The sequence below is a fragment of the Ammodytes marinus genome (assembly GCF_949987685.1).
Source record: "Ammodytes marinus genome assembly, chromosome: 14".
In the NCBI taxonomy this organism is placed as follows: domain Eukaryota; kingdom Metazoa; phylum Chordata; class Actinopteri; order Uranoscopiformes; family Ammodytidae; genus Ammodytes; species Ammodytes marinus.
The window spans coordinates 23,285,093-23,302,527 of NC_137218.1; the positions used below are offsets into that span (position 1 = coordinate 23,285,093).

Genomic DNA, 17,435 nt, shown 5'->3' on the forward strand with positions numbered 1-17,435 from the left:
ACAAGAAAATGCTGCATTATGAAACACAAACCTGACACTAAAATTAGATTGTAAAGGTGGAGTCAGTGATTCTGGAGAAAGCTTCAAAATACAGTGAATATCTTCTCACGATCCGCTACCTGTCTGTACTGTCTGTGTGCACGTGGAAATGAATCTGCTGTCAATACACAGCCTAGGCTCTGTAAACGGGTATGTATACAAAGGGTATATAAACAAAAAGGGGGCCCACCATAGCTAGTAACATGCCCGTTTACAGAGCCTGGGCTGTCTATTAACACTGGATTTATTTTTCAGCCCAAACAGAACAGACAGGTAGCGGACCATGACGATATATTCACTCATTTTAACAGTCATTTGTTTTATCAACCCTCTTCTCCAGAATTACTGACTCCACCTTTAATGCCTAAAAAGTCAACAGGGAAAATCTCTCTTTGATATTCTTAACTAAAAGTATGTATTTGACCGTGTTTTTTTCTCTCTATCTAGACCTGCCCCCACCTCCTGAGCCTCCCCCGGGGGAGGACAGTCGGCTGTCGGGCCCTGGGGCCTGTGTGGAGGGCTCCGGGGCCCCCTCCTCGAGCCAGGCCAACAGCAGCAGCCACCAACGCAAAGGCTCGGGACAACGACACACCGACAGTAAGAAAAAACCTTTTGTCATGATTTGGTTATAAGCGGTATCATAATTAAATGAAGCACAGGGGGAATGTGTGTTCCTACCCCTCAATATATTTCATTTCAGCAGTAGGATTTGTGCACCATCCACGTCCAGATGTATCTCTTTTCATATTTCTGCTGTATCATGCCCCACTACTGCACTGCAGCATTTTTTTCTCCCCCAGTGGGTGAAATGAGAGTGCATTGAATATGAACACATGCGCAACGCCATAATTAAATATGGAGTAATAGAAGGTGTTTAAGCCCATGCACGTTAAACTAGCCTTGAGCAGCTTCAGCCTTCTGTTTCTCATATTTCTCACATATCGCTGTCTAAATCAACTTTTAAAGGTGGAGTCAGCTATTCTGGAGAACGCAGCTTGTTGTCAAAATCACTTTTTTACGTCCATGATGTGCTTGTGCTGAAAACAAAATCCAGTGTAGGCTCTCTGTAAACGGGCATGTTGCTAGCTAGATATGGTGGGCCCTCTTTTTGTTACATACCAGTTTACAGAGCCTAGGCTGTGTATTATCACCAGACTTCTTTTTTTTCCCGACACACACACACACACACACACACACACACACACACACACACACACACACACACACAGTACGGACAGGTAGTGGATCGTGGAGGAGATATATTCACTGATTTTGTACAGAAAAATGATTTTGTCAACAAAACCTGCCTTTAATACAACCCACTGAGACCCACTGTTAACCCCCCTCTTTCCCCCCTCCATCTCTCCTCCTGCCTTTTCTTTCAGATGAGGAGATGTTGGCATACAGCAGTAAGGCGGCGTACCTGTCCAGGAGTCAGGTGCAGTCCAGTAACTGTTCCACCACGGGGAGCTCTTCATCTCGAGGCTCCACGGGCTCAAGAGGACTCAACTCTACTAGGAAACACATTGAGGTGAGGCTATTAGCGGCTAGGTGGCTACGCTAAACCGCTAGATCATTTCAATGCCGCTTTTCTTGAAGGCAAAATGGTCTCTCTTTTTTTTCTACCTCAAACGGTCTGAATAATTGATGCTTTTATATATTCATGAGCACGGGAGTAAATTCTCTTCCCAGCCTTGGAGATGTGGTTTAGTTTTATATCTACATATCGTTACATACGCTCCATAAAACACACACACACACTGTTGTAACGTGGAAAGCATGGAAAGAGATGCTACATTCCCTTGTTGACACACACACACACAACTACAGACACGCACACACACACACACACACACACACACACACACACACCATGATGCTTTCAGGCTCATACATACAGATCTACCATTACTGTCTACTCCTGCTGGCCTGTACAGTAAGAAACAATGTTAAGCGTGCACACACCCACCGCTCTGTCTAGAGTGCACTTCTGAGGCGGCGCTGCACAGTGGGGTGTGGTGCTTTAAATGCCCCCCCCCCACCCCCCCCACCAGGAGAGGATGTCTTTTATGGAAGAACAAGCTGTGGGAAGCTAGGGGGAGATTTTGTGTGCGACTTTTTAGGCAAAGCTTGTCCTTCAACTTTTAGTGGAGAAAGACAGAGGCAGTAGCCAGCAGTAAACTGTGTCTATTATTAAATAAGAAAATTACAAATTAGATACAAAATTACAAGTTGCTACGTCTGTTTTAATTCGAGCTTTAAATTGGCTATTTCCATTCGATTTCCTTTATTAAGGTTTTCTAATTTTCTTTCCATTTTTCAGATTGCTATTTCACAATATTTTACATATTATTTCAATATCCAATATTCTATTTTGTTTTTAGGATATATATTCATGGCTTGATTGCCCATAGCAGGAGTAGAACAAACAAAGTTATGTATCCTCGTTTACCAGGGGTGAAAGTAGCAATACCAAGCTCAAAGTGAAAGTCCTGCATTGACAATATTAAGGTAAATGATTAGAAAATGTACTCGAATTCTCAAAATAAATAACTCAATGCATAAAATAAGCCCCTGTGCGTGTTTATATACTGTTGTATGTTAAGCATAGACATATGAATGTGTTAAGTAAACCAGTAACTATGGCAGAGCAGGAGCACATACAAATGAAAATCCTCAAGTATAGTCAAGGTAACCCAAGAGAGTGTACTCAGTAACTGGCCAAAACGGCTTTTTACTTGACTTCCTCAAAAGCATCCTCAAATTGCCTGTTTAGCAACAACCAAAGAGTTCCATAAAACCCATTAGGGATATACTCAAAGTAAAGGGGCATTGACCTCAGGCAGATTTATGAGGAACGGACATTGGAGCTGCTTTGATGCTGACTTGTTTTTTAGTGCTGTACTAGTTAAGTTTAATGCTGTAACCTGAGGCTAAAGCTAAAGCCATGCCTGTGTGTAGTATGGAGAGAGTAAAAAGAGAAAGGATGGCCCAGTCACTCATGTCACGGGTCACTCAACATGTTGACCCTAACACACATCTGACATGGGAATGTAGCAACAGCACACTCGTAAAAGTGACACACGCACACACAATTTCTCTTTTCCCTCGCACGCACGCAGGCAGGCAGGCACACACGCGCACACACACACACACACACACACACACACACACACACACACTCACTATCACTCAGTCACACATACACACACACACTTAACACACACACTCACTCAGTCACTCACACACACACTTTCACACTCTCTCTCTCTCTCACACACACACACACACACACTCTCACTCTCACTCACTCACACACTCACACACTCACACACTCACTCACACACACACACACACACACACACACACACACACACACACACACACACAGAGCTCCCTTGTATCCCCATGCATTTCAGGTCAGCCTCCCCTGTGGAGCAGTAAGGAACACCTCGACCCCTCTAGCTGACCCATTGAGGCCTTTTCACGCCTTGCCGGGGACATGAAAGCCTAGTTAAAGTTTGGGCCGTCTCTAACAGGATGCCTGGATTAGCTTTTTACCCTCTCTTCCTGTGGTGGTGCCGACTGCTATCTTTTGCCCTTTGACCCAGGCGCTCACTCACTAGGACGGAGAGGACACACACACACACACACACACACACACACACACACACACACACACACACACAGACAGATCACTTTGCCAAACAACGCTGGTGCAAAACTGACGCTTTTTATTTGAGCAACACAGACTTTGTGACATTAGAGAAATCTGGTTATATAGAAGAAAACTCAGACTTGAAGATTAGTCTTCAGAAAACCACACACACACACATTGTCCCGGTTACGTCAGGCAGCGTCCTCATTCTTGGCAGAAAAATAAATCTACAACGGATTTCAATACAACCACGTCCCACGAAAAATCATTTGGAGTAGTTGTTTTTATTTCATTTTAATTTCATTAGCTCATTGCAGATTGTTGAATCACTTATAAAAAACACATGTGTTCAAAATGATGATCCTCCCAAAAACACCGCCTTGTTTTCCAAAAGCATCTTAGGGCCTAAGGAGCTTCCTCTAAAGTCCAGTAGCTTAAGACACTCCTACTGTACTTTACAGTAGAAATTAATTCAGATTAATATTATTATCACTATTATCACTTATTAACCCGATAAAGGGCTGTCTTTAGAATCTGCAGTGTTATGTCAATACCCATGTAAAGCTCAACAGATGTACTGTATAATAAGTGTTTAGATTACAAAACATAAAGCATTTTACTTAAATATTTGATTTCATGTTTATTTGATAAGGAAATATGGTACCACATAGACGCTTGAACAACACATCGCCAAAGTACAACAAAAAACACATATGAAACATAGCCACGTTAAAAACATACAAACACCTGTACCATCACCATCAGTATGTGTGGTGTGTATGTTGTTGGACCCATGCTTATACTGTATAAGGGACTCTTAACCCTTGGGTATCCTTAACTTTTACTACGCCTTGGTTACCTTAGAGGACAAAAACGTCCCCAAGAGCACCAAAGGGTTAATAGGAATGACATGCCTGACATTCACATTCATGTGCATGTCACCAAACCATGATTGACCATGCTGTATTTTAGCTTGTTGAAATGTGCCATAGCAAAGTCATTATGGAGCCACAGCTGAATCAAATCAATATTTACTGTTTATATTTACTCAATTTAAACTTACTTCAGCCTTGGTCAAATGAATGACTAAAGGCTGTGGCCCATGTATTGCACACTAAACCTTGCGTTTTCATATTGAATGATTCCATGTATAAAGCACATGGTGGTTTTACAACATTCCCAATGTGTGACTCTATGTAGATTTGATATACAACACGGCTTACAGAAAAGGCCACCACATTACTGCAATCCTCTGGAACACCACGGTAAAGCTAAAAAGCACTTGCTCTTAAGTGCTGCTTTGGGAGAAGGGGAGAAGAAAAAAAACACATCACAATTTACTGCATGGATTAGTATTGGGCAAATGGCGCCCAGATTGAGAGTAAATCTATTCAAAGTCTTCACCGCTGACTGCGGAGCAATCTGGATCCAATTCAGCCAGTCTTGACAGTAAATGACACTCCTGCCTTGATTGATGCAAAACGGAGCAGTGTTTTGGTGAATTGATATAGACAGGGTTGCCACGGTTATGAAATTCCTGGAGTTAGTTATGACTTTTTAAAACATGTTTTTTTCAGGCCTGGAAATGCATTGGAATGAATTGACTGTTTTTTGGAAAAGCTTTGAATTTAAAGTACACTAATTTTCGCTTGTGTTGAAAAAAAAAATCATGAAAATCCATCAAACATTGTCTCACGTTATGTGAAATATTTCCTTGTACTATTGTTTATGATCATACTTTTTCTTGCTTATCCACAAGAATGCGTGTTAAATGATGTATTGCTTTTTAGAAATGACAAATATAATACGCATTGCTTAAGAAAAAATGCAGTAAGAGTTTCACTTATTGAGCCATAGCATTGCAAAACAGGACTAAATAAGGCCATGGAAATTGGGTTAAATATTATGGAAAAGTTTTAGAATGTATTGGTTAAAATGAATGGGAACCCTGTATTGATGTCAAAATGTTTTCTGTGTCTCCCCCAGGAAAAGAGATAAGGACAACCAAGTGACTCTGTCGGTCGTGACCTTCAATGCCTCCATTACCCACAATGCATTTCCACTGTGGACACAATAAGCTGGACAAGAGAGAGAGAGAGAGAGAGAGGAAGAGCTTTTGTCTGTACACTATAGCAGGCTCTTCTGCTATAATATCATTGCTGTGAAAGAAGAAAGAGAAACACAAGACATTTTTGACATCACGTTCTCGCCGGTATTACCATGATTATTTATGAGCTTATCCAGTTCTCACTCCTCTCTCCCCTGACTCCCCACTTGATTTTGTAAATACCTGTGTCTGTACTGTTCTTTTTGCTGGGGCTCTGGATACAGGGAAAAGAAAAGAGAGTCGTATATTGTATTTATGAGGATAAAAAAACCAAGAAAAAAACAACGTAAAAAAAATAAGTCTGTTAATATAAAAAGAAAAAAGAAAACGCTCATGTCTTCTTGAATGTGCCAACCTTTTTTTTTTGTATGTCAAGAAATGTATACTTTTTTTGGAGGGGGGGAAAAAGCGTTAAAACTACTGTTGCACTCTCTTGTTGTGATGGCAAAACAACAGATACATATGAAGCACAAAGTGTGTGGGCTGGTTGAGAGAAAAAGGGGTGAGGGGTGGGGGAGCAGGTCGGAAAAAGAAGCCAAAACGAGCAGGGTAAAGGGTTCCCCTCCCAAACCGGGCAGGGAACCCTCCCTTGCACCCACATAGTCCGCTAAAGAATGTCAAACTTTTTCTATATTCTTTTTTCCCTTTTTTTTTTTTTCTCTGCGGCGAAAAAGGTTCCAGTTGTGCCAGCAGACAAAGACAGGCTTTCTAAAAGTTTGATTGTAAACCCCGCCCCCCCCGGCTCCTCCTATACCCGCCCTGAAGGGACTGTTTTGCTGCAGTTTGTGAGATAAAATACATTTGCATATATATACAGTTACTTCTTCCAAAAAGAAAAAAAAAGATCTCTGTGAACTGACTTTTTTTGTACTCTTTGTTGTTTTGTAAATGTACAATAAAAATACATTTGCTGATCCGAGGCCGTCATTCATTGTGTGTTGTGCAGGTTGTGTTCTTCAGTTGTATCGTCACAATTACAGCATCACATCAAGGTGTGGGTGTAGGGTTTACTTTCAAGATTGGGGGCGGACACAACACAACACTTGATTTCCTGCATTCTGGTCTAATTTTATTCACCAGCCTTTTTCTGCATTCATTTCTGGTGGGGAAATGTCTTGTGTAAGTAAAGGAAAAGACAGCATTCACAAATATAATGGAATATAATGCAGTGAAGGCGCTCAGGCATTCTGTGTTGCCTTTTCAAATCTTTATTCTCCCGTATTGTTCAAAACTTTCTGCGCCATTCAAAACATATCGCACTTGTTTTTCGGGATGTTTCTTCTTTAGGAATCATGCACATCCCAACAACAAACCTAGACTTGACTAGACTTCAAATCTTGTTAAAGCCGTATGCTACAAAATGTAAATTTACAAAACAGCCATGACAGTCACAATCACAAGAAATCACATCTTTAACATAAGAGGATTAGGGTAGGTCCCATTTGACACAATCTGATCCACTATCCGTCAGTTAGTGGAAGGCAGCCCCCTGATTGGTTCATGTTAGGCTTTAACGTCAACATAGATCAACAAATAATCTTTTGAGATATGGCTGGTGGTCTCACTGGGCTAGAATGGATGACCACACAAACCAATCAGATGCTGCCTCCACTATAGGGGGATGAACGTTAGGTCAGAACGCAGGGCCCTGATTGGCCGGGCAATTTTTTTGACCGGGCTCCTCCCAACAGAGATTGGAGAAAGGCTAGACTGATTTAGCCTGGCACCGCCCGCCTACCTACTTTCGCTCAATTTTCATTTCACTTCAGTCTGGGGGTGGGGTGCATTCAGAGGGAGCGGCTGAGAACGATGACGTCGAAGTCACGCTCCAGTTTCAGTTGAATGCTGCGCTCCTTTATACTCGGAATTGGAAATTTCCGACTTGGTAGTTCCGAGTTCCGACCTGTCTGTGTTCCAGTGCATCTGCTCGGGAAAGTATGGACGCCTACAACCTTTCTCATCCAAATAACTAAACGTTAGGCTCTAGCGAGTTACCGTTGCCAGGTACCGGTAGATTCATAGACTACAATATGTAGTGAAGTCGGAAATTTCCGAGTACAACTGGAACGCACCGTCAGAAGCCGGCTCATGACATATGTCACGACCAAACGTTATGCGATCGGTTGGCTGATCCAGAGTGGCACTGGGCAGATCCAATAGTTTTAAACTTCAACAGAAACTCCAAGTGAGTGAACGTTTGCCAATAGAGCAGTACCAGACCTTCTGTACAAATGAAATGAAGTAGGATGGTGTGGTTGGACCAGGCTAAGACTGATCTGCAGGAGAAAAAAATAATGTGAAGGAAGTCATATGAATAATGCCTTGATGTGTTAATGCAAATGTTCTTAAAAATTCATACTTAAAGCTGGGGTAGAGGATTTGGGGAGAAAATGGCAGTTGGGATAGAGATTCAAATCCAAATACCTCAACCGCTCCACTTGTTCTCTTTGGTCCCTCCCTTATGGTCCCTCCCTGACACGCTATGTCACCAACAAAGTCGTGCCGAAGTGAATGGACATCGAAGCCTCGCTCTGATTGGACAAAGTGTCAGCTCATGTTAACTTTGACCAATCAGAAATCATATACGCCAGCTTTAACCTGTCCTGTAGACTTCAACATCCATCCTGACCTATATAATAAATTATTTTAAAGAAAAATTGCTTCTTTTTAATTATCTTCTGTTATTGCTAAAGTTGTGTTTGCTCCTGAATTCTAACCATGCCCCATTCTTCCCCCCGGCTTCACAGTGCATTGCACCTGAGCTATAGCGCTGCTGTGCCTGTGTGCGCGTCAAGGAGCATGAAATTGCCAAGTTCTCTAACTCTGTAGAATGCAACACACACACACACACACACACACACACACACACACACACACACACACACACACTCCCTCCCGCTGTCCACCTGAGACAAGGCTTGTGTTAGCCTGCAGTGCTCTACAGATGCTGGCCGTGTCTTGGCATACACAAACTCACAGGCTCTCAGAAACACACACACACACACACACACACACACACACACACACACACACACTCACACACACACTGGGCTACACACACATATACGTGAATAGCCTGCGGTGTGTGTGTTTTTCTCTTTCAGTGCTCTGTGATGAAGTGAAAAGAGCATGATAAGATGCAGCAGCACAGCTTTGTAGCAGCAGGCGGAGGGGAGAGATGGTGGAGGTGACAGCAGCACTGTGTAGGATGTAAAGAGAATCCATTTGAATGTAGTGGAATTTGATTGACATGCCTTTTTAATGTCTGATGATACTAAAGGTTATAGTGTAGACACATTCATAGCTTATATGCTAATAATACACATAGCCTCAGGGGAATACAGGGTGTAAATTGATATAGGTATTACATTTGTTGAGAAATGTTTCTAAATGGATCATATACAGATTCTTTACACTGTAGTTAAAATGATTGAGTGTGAGGCACGGAATATTTCGGCTCAGTGAGAAGGGTGACTGATTCACTCACTACAATCAGGTGTGTGTGGCACTGATTGGCTAATTGAGCCCAGGTGTGAGGAGGTTATATCTGCCCTGAGACCCCAGTGCTCTGTGCAGCACATTGTCTCGCCCTCTGGGATAGTGAGAGGTTCTCTCTTAGTGCTCTCTGTGTTTAGAGTTCCCAAGATAACGGTTGAGTTATTCGTCTATTCTTTCAGCTGCTTGGCAGTGGTGGGTTTAGTTTGTTGTTTAGTGTGTTATATTAAAGGTAGCCTGTGTGACCCTTAGAGTTCTGTGTGTTTTTTGTTTTCTCCCCTTCCCCATATTCACATTAGCGATTTAGTGGTTATCCTTCCGCGGATAACTTTCAGAAGCCCCTGGGTCCGCACCGATCTATATGATGTCAGATACTATGTCAAATCTCATAAAGATAATTGTTAAACTAAATTAAAAAAATTGTTGAAAACATAGTATAAAAAAGGTAGAACATAGAGACTATGTGAGGTGCTGTAAGCGGAATGGTTCTTTTAGCTAACTTCCTGTCAGTTACTGCTGTTAGCAGTCCCCTCGCTGGTCCCTACGTCACCACATTAATGCACTGCGGTCTTCAAGCAGCGAGTTATCTAGCATCATCTCAGATCCATAAGTGTGATAAAACATGATTAAAACCATCAAAACAGACATTGGGAAGGATTTTTACCTGCTCCGCCATTGTAGGCGCATAAACATTCACCCATCTGTTGCTCTGGCGTGCACCGGCAGTGAGACCATGGAGTGTAGTATATATGAGTGAGACGAGTGCCGATTTGTAGCGTTCTCTCTTCTGATTGGATAAAAATTTCTGGATACTACAATAAGTTTATTTGCCGATTACATGCAAAGCAGCTGACTGAGAGATCGGCTTTATGAAACGCGCACATTATGTAAGTGATCACTGTATGAATAAAGAGCGATTTTACACTTATATTAACATAAATAAACCGCTTACTTCACCTTTAAGTATGTTTATGTGTATTTGCTCGACTGCGTGGCGCGGCATATTGCTGTTGGCATCATGCTGTGGTATTTAATATGCCGCCGTGCACACAATGCAAATGTGTTTTGTATTTGGCTGTTTGTGTGTGTTAATGTGTAATATTTGCGAGCTGAGTGCGTCTTAAGGCCATGCTGTTGGCCATGCTGATGTGGTTGCGCTGCTGTGGACTGTTGCAATTGAGTTTTTTGTAGGCTACACCTGTCTGTCATTATATTTGCGGGCCCTCCCACAAAATCGCCGTGCCCCATGTAGGCTATACAGTAGATTTGCTCTGGCGCCGGTTCTTGCTAATGAAAGATGTGAGTGCCGTCTTCCAAATCGTAAAGGGTATTATACTATCTATGGTCGAGGCCAAAGCCGTCTCAAACTCAAACAACATATCCGCAGCCATCTTTGATGTTTACTATCACAGCTTCGACGGCGTATGCACAGCACTGTCGTCATCCGGTTACGTCCGCCCCAGAGCACCATACATAGGGCTCTGGCCCGCCCATATCAGAAAGAACAATTTGATTGGTAGCTCAGGATTCCATGACATATTCAATGAGCTTCAATGGAGAGTGCCCAGACCTAGTGGCAGGTCTGGAAATGCCAGGCTACATTTTCTGGTCAGCGGTCAAGGAATTTGACTCTCTTACACATAGTTCAAAGGGCAAGTTTTAAAAATATAGAAAATAGATTAATTGAGAGAATCAAGAACATCATGTGCTGTACAAAGATACGCCAAAATCTACATTATTGTAGGAGGGGAAAAAAAGGTGAATATAATATATAAGAATATAAGATCCATTAAATGATAGCTGCTGAATGACTGTTCATTCAGTTCATTTTTAAGCCAAAATAAAGAAATTGGATGGTGTTTGAGAATTGATTTTTTTTCTAAAGGACTTAAAAAGGGTTTTTCAGACACGCACTGAATGGGCAGTTTGGAAGATTAAGATTAAGATCTGCAATAACCTCATGAGGTCAAAAAGCAACATTCTGTGTGTAGTCAGAGGGGTGAGATCTTCCACCAGTACCAACCTTATGTTCTTATTCTGTTTGTGTCTCTCTCAGGCACTCCATGTTTTAGAAATACTTTTTGTAAACCCTGTAAACTCCCAAAACCTTCTAAATATGTCATTTCGGGACTCAGTTAGTTGCATGATAGTAGGCCTTATGAAAAGGGCTAGGCATATTTATCAATCTAATAATCCTAAAAAATATTGTTATTTAAGTTTGAATAAATTTAAAGAATTTGCTCTATGCTCTGGTTCTTATCACACAATAAGTATTTTGAACCAATCACGCAACAATGACTGTTGCCATGGAGACCGTCACATAAAGTAGTTCTGTCATACAGTCTCTAGACAGTAAAAAGTATGATATTTACGAGAAAAAAAAAATTCAATCAGAATTTTGTAAAAGCTTATTGAGACATCCAACTTCAGGTTTCAAGGTTTGTGTTAATGTCCCAAGAGGGCAAATGTGTTCACAGCAAAAGGAGGTAATGGCTAAGAACACACGACAATACAAGACAAGAATGGACACAAAACACAACAGTATGTACACAAACCTGAGGAGTCATAAAGGGCTTAAAAATAAAGTGCCAAGATATAAAGTGCTATGTGCCATAAGCAGCAGCAGCATCATCAATGAAAGCAGCATTTAAAGGGCAGTGTGCCGTCAACAACATCGTCACCAGCATGAACAACTTTGATATCATATATTGATTTAGACTATTTTAGACCAGGTTTCCAGAGGCTTTAAATCAGTCTTTGGGGTTGCCTTAGCGTGTCCTTATATGGACGTACAGCTAGTAAATTGCATTGTATGGTATGAGGTTGTTAGCAAGAGCAAAAGGACAACAGCAGATAAGGCGATGAGAAGATTTACATCTGTGACCTTCTACAGTGTGACCCTGCACCCCTTACCCTTTACACAGACACACACACACACACACACACCCCTCAACTTCCTGCTATATCCCTCCCTTCATTCCCATCTCCCTCAGTTATAAATCATCTGGCTCATTCATTAGGCCGGTGTCAGGGCAGAACACACCCACCAACGGCCCCAGACATAGACGCAAGGATGAGAGGGAGGGCACCACCTCGTTTACAGGCCCTCGTTTTCAAAATGCAACACACCAATTTCCATGTTAATTTGCCCCGGTGACAGCCAAGATGGATGCTTGTGACTTTTTTTGGGCTGATGTGATGCATACATAGAGAGGTTAAAATGAATCCATTATGTAGGCGGCTATAGGGTCAGTGGATGTGGACGGGGTAATGATTTAGTGGCCAGACAACTAGAAAGGTAACAATACGTTGAACATCTAAGTTAGGTTATGAAATGATCAATATTTCACCATAAATGTCATGTACACACACACACACACACACACACACACACACACACACACACACACACACACACACACATATATATATATATGAATATATACACACTATATCTATGCACAGATAAAGAGATATGTGGTATCTCTGGTTGTCAGGTTAATTTAAACACTTTAAGCATGTTACTGGCAAGGCACTGGCATTATCCAGACTTAACAGACCCTTTTAGTCATTCTATTTTGTTTGTCTACAATATATATATTAGTTTTTTATCATATAGTTGTTACCGCTGTATCTCTCAGTACAGCTGGTGTAACCATTGCAGGTGACCACCAACCAAACAAGAGATCAGCACATTTAAACTGGGTATCTCTCACTTTGAGATGTATTATGTTAGTAGACTTTGACTAGAAAAGCCTTCTTACATCTCCAAATGTGGTGATTTGATTTTTAAATAGAGTTATTGTTTATGGGTTTGAATAAATTATCCGGGATCAAAAAAAAAAAAAAAAAAAAAAGGACAGAAAGAAAGAAATAATTGAAAAGATCAAATCAAATCAAATCAAAAAGATACGAATTTATAGATTATCTTAAAAAAACGCTTGGTCACAAAGGGCTGCTTCTCTTAGCGTGTTAATCCCTTTGGAGTAACATGGTTTTCACAGGACAGGATAGCACTAGGCTTATAAATAATCCCACATCAGCATTCACACATGGATACATCTGGTGTCCATACTGTGAAAGCTTCTGTCACCCACTAAATGTGCAAGCCACGCGTGTGTGTGTGTGTGAGCGTGTTTTTTTGTGTGTGTGTGTGTGTGTGTGTTGAAGCGATCAACTGGCCCTGTCCCTGTGTGACTGACAGGCCAATATCCAAACAGATCACCCCATATGGGTGCCATTGATTTCCAGTTAATTGAATGATTAGCGCTTTAGCATGCAACACCACCGCTAAGCACTGACGCCAATCCATGAGAGCGTGTCACTGCCACCTGACCTGCTGTCTGCATGATAGTAGTGATTAGTTTGGATGGACAGACAAGAGCAATTCTGCTGCTGCACACAGATCAGTTCTATTATAGTAGTCACACTCACTGGCATGTGTGACATCATGTCTCCAGCACTATTTGAAATGGGCCAATTTTGTCCCCAACACTTTGTCAAGGTATAATAATTTGTTTAACATGTTCTGACTGATAGAAGGCACAATGTAATACATAAGAACACTTTAAGGTTTATTTTCACAAGTACAAACTTGAGAATACATTTTTCCCCCCCGTTCACACGTTGGTTTATTTCTAGGGATCCAGGTATCACATATGTTCGATATGTGACACATTTAATATAGGCATGGTGCTTTCTTTTGCAAGCACAGAGACGGAACACATTATATGATGATAGATGTCTAGTAATACTAAAAGAGTAATAGATGCAATAGACAAATGCAGGCTATTTGACATAATATTGCTGTAAAGTATACTTCTCTTTGTTATTTTCAATCTTTTAAAGTTACCAGAATGAGGGAAAAGAATGTCTTTGAAGGGTTTTAGAATCCTTTTCAAAACCTCCAGGTTGGCACCATACCATATATGGTCACAAGTGTTGATATATTATATTGAAGGTGATTGTTTCAAAACAAAGTGAAACCTATGCTAATGGAAGTAGCGTAGCTCATATTAAGTCCCATTGTACTCATACAGGTTATTATCGAATCCATATAAAGTGGATGTACTGTGTGTGCACTTTTCCATAAAAGCTATTTTGCCGATATTGTCTGTGTATCTATGTTCTCCTCATGTTCTATTCTATTTGCTTTGATTCCCTGTAGAATCCTCCCACAAACTAACCTCATTCCCCCCACGGATCAATAAAGCCTCATCTTGTTATATGAATAGAAAACGCCTATAAAGTAATTGGATCTGAATGGATGGCTGGGGGGTTACTGTTACAGCTATGACAACCTGAGGAATTTAAATAAGCTTGTAGTAAGGCGGCTGACTGATTTCAACACGGACAAGTTGCACATACATGTTGATATAACATATAACATGCAGAACAAGGGTCTGCTTTCATAACCAAGGATATGTTGGGCTCACACACTGCTGCCCATATTTCTATGTCTGGCCGTAGAATGGTAATTATCCATTTGGTAAAATAACAAGCAGTAAATCTTATGTATATGCGAGCATGTGTGTGTGTGTGTGTGTGTGCGTGTGTGTGTGTGTGTGTGTGCATGCATGGTTTCAGGCCATGTCTCATATGGGTCATTGATTCGCTGACAAGTTATATAAAGCTGGTATTTTGGCATAGACCAAAATCTGTCATGCACATATCCCATGGGCAGCATGTGTGCATATGTGCACAATGTGTGTGTGTGTGTGTGTGTGTGCATGAGCTAATAAGAGAAGCAGACATACAGTACAGTAGTGCTTAACATTGCTGTGTAAGCCTCATAGTGTGTGGTCTCATATCTATGTGTGTGTGTGTGTTGCACAGTAGAGCTGGGGGCTTGGTGTAGAAACATATGGCCTTCAGTGAAGGAGACAGATGAAGAATAATCCCTTTGGCAGTCCCGTGCGCACACACACACACACGAACACGAACACACACACACACACACACACACACACACACACACACACACACACACACACACACACACACACACACATTCAAATAATCCAGTACCTGCTGCATTGCATATACAGTATATTGTAAACGTCCTACCAGTTCACCACAGTAAACCACAGATTTCCGTGCTATAGGAAAAGCCTATTTGGTCTCAATCGGTCATGTTTTATAGCCGTGCTTTTTCTTCACTTTATCTGACAACAACTGCAATTCAAGCAGGCTGCCTAATCTTCAAAAATGAAATTAAAATGAAAGCCATGGAAAAAGCTCAAACCAAAGTCTTTCATATTTTTTTGCACATAAAACAAAGCTGGCTCCTCGTGTGAACAAATAAATAAATAAATCATCACATGTATATCACATCCCTGCGTCTGTGTTTTTTTCTCAACTTTGGTAATGACGGAGTGCTTTTGGTTTTTAAATACCCCACACACACATACATTCTGACCCCTTGGCACGGCTTGCTAACTGTTGCGGCTTATAAACCGACCAGACAGGCAAAGCACCTCTTAGCCGAAAAACATTCCCAGGCAGTGGCAGATTTGATCCAAGCAGCAGCAGGCCATACAAGACAGGGATTACTTTGTGAAAAAAGAGGCTGTACTTTGTGCTTTGTAGTTGCGTGACAAGCACTCATCCCCCAACACAAAGTCATTGAGGGAATCATGTCAGATCCACTGTAAGAATATGTGCACGCCACTCACAGCCTGTCCTGCTCAATACTCATACAACTCAGACAAAGTCAAAAGTTTGTGCAAATAATCTTCTTTAGAACAGGCAGTGCCTGTGCCGCACAGTTTAAAGGTACAGTCAGTGATTCTGGAGAATGCTTGTTGTCAAAATCAGTGAATGTCTCCTCATGATCCACTACCTGTCAATAGTGTGCTCGCTGAAATGTATTTTTTATTCTAAATACACAAACTATATAGGCTCTGTAAACTGGTATGTAAACAAAGGGTAAACACCTTAGCAAGCAACATGCCTGTTTACAGAACCTAGGCTGTGTATTAACAATGGATTTTTTCCCCAGTGCGCACACACACACCCACAGTACAGGCAGGTAGCAGAACACGAGAAGATACTCACTGATTTTGACTAAAAAGTGATTTTGACAACAAGCATTCTCCAGAATCGCTGACACCACCTTTAAACCCCCCCCCCCTCCATTTCCTGTGTCTGTAGAAACGCAAACATAGATTATAGGATTATATTGTTCTCTCCAATGGTTTGTAATAAGAAGCTGTTATCAGGTAGAGCAGCACTGTTTGCCTTGGTTAATCAAGCCAAACAGATGAGTTCTAAACATCACCTTCCTGCTCTACATAGCCATTAGGAACAGCAGGGGGGGTCAATTAAATCTCTGCCCAAAGGCCACGGATAGACAGTCAGTGTGTCATTTAGACATTCTTCACTTCCTTCACCTCACTCCATCCACATCTTCAAAGCCTCCTTAGCAAACTGAAGCAGTGAAGCACTAAACATTCAAAGTGTAAAGGTGCTGTAAGTGGAATGGTTCTTTTAGCTAACTTCCTGTCAGTTACTGCAGTTAGCAGTCCCCTCGCTCGTCCCTACGTCACCACATTAATGCACTGCGGTCTTCAAGCAGCGAGTTATCTAGCATCATCTCAGAGCCATAAGTGTGATAAAACATGATAAAAACCATCAAAACAGACATTGGGAAGGATTTTTTACCTGCTCCGCAATTGTAGGCGAATAAACATTCATCCATCTGTTGCTCTGCGGGTGCACCGGCAGTGAGACGGGTGCCGGTTTGTAGCGTTCTTTCTTCTGATTGGATACCACTTTCGGGATCCCCGAACAATTTAATTGGCCGATTACATGCAGAGTGGGTGACGGAGAGATCGGAGGTATGAAACGCGCACACTATATAAGTGATCACTGTATGAATATAGAGTGATTTAATACGTATATTAACCTAAATATATCGCTCACTTCACCTTTAAAACCTATACGAGAAACTGCAAATGCATCCTGTATGGTGAACATTTCAAAAATAAAAGGTTGTCCCATTTTATTTTGAAGTGTGTATAAAGGTGTTTTTAACATCACAGACATACATGTATGAATATATAGACAATCATTTCACCTAAACTTACATGAAACATGGCAGGAACTTTTATTTTGTGGCATCACAGCAACAAGACA

General features: G+C 41.4%; 1 protein-coding gene across 2 annotated transcripts in view; it reads left to right on the forward strand.

Annotated features, from left to right (window-relative positions):
- The window catches only part of robo3 (roundabout, axon guidance receptor, homolog 3), a 109,804-nt gene extending 103,209 nt beyond the window's left edge, over positions 1 to 6,595 (forward strand). For both annotated transcript variants that reach the window (XM_080041126.1, XM_080041127.1), the window contains exons 25-27: positions 487 to 636; positions 1,425 to 1,570; positions 5,684 to 6,595. In XM_080041126.1, the coding sequence (XP_079897252.1) occupies positions 487 to 636; positions 1,425 to 1,570; positions 5,684 to 5,695 (308 nt within the window). In that variant the 3' untranslated portion in view covers positions 5,696 to 6,595. The remainder of the gene's footprint in view (positions 1 to 486; positions 637 to 1,424; positions 1,571 to 5,683) is intronic.
- Positions 6,596 to 17,435: the final 10,840 nt, after the last annotated feature.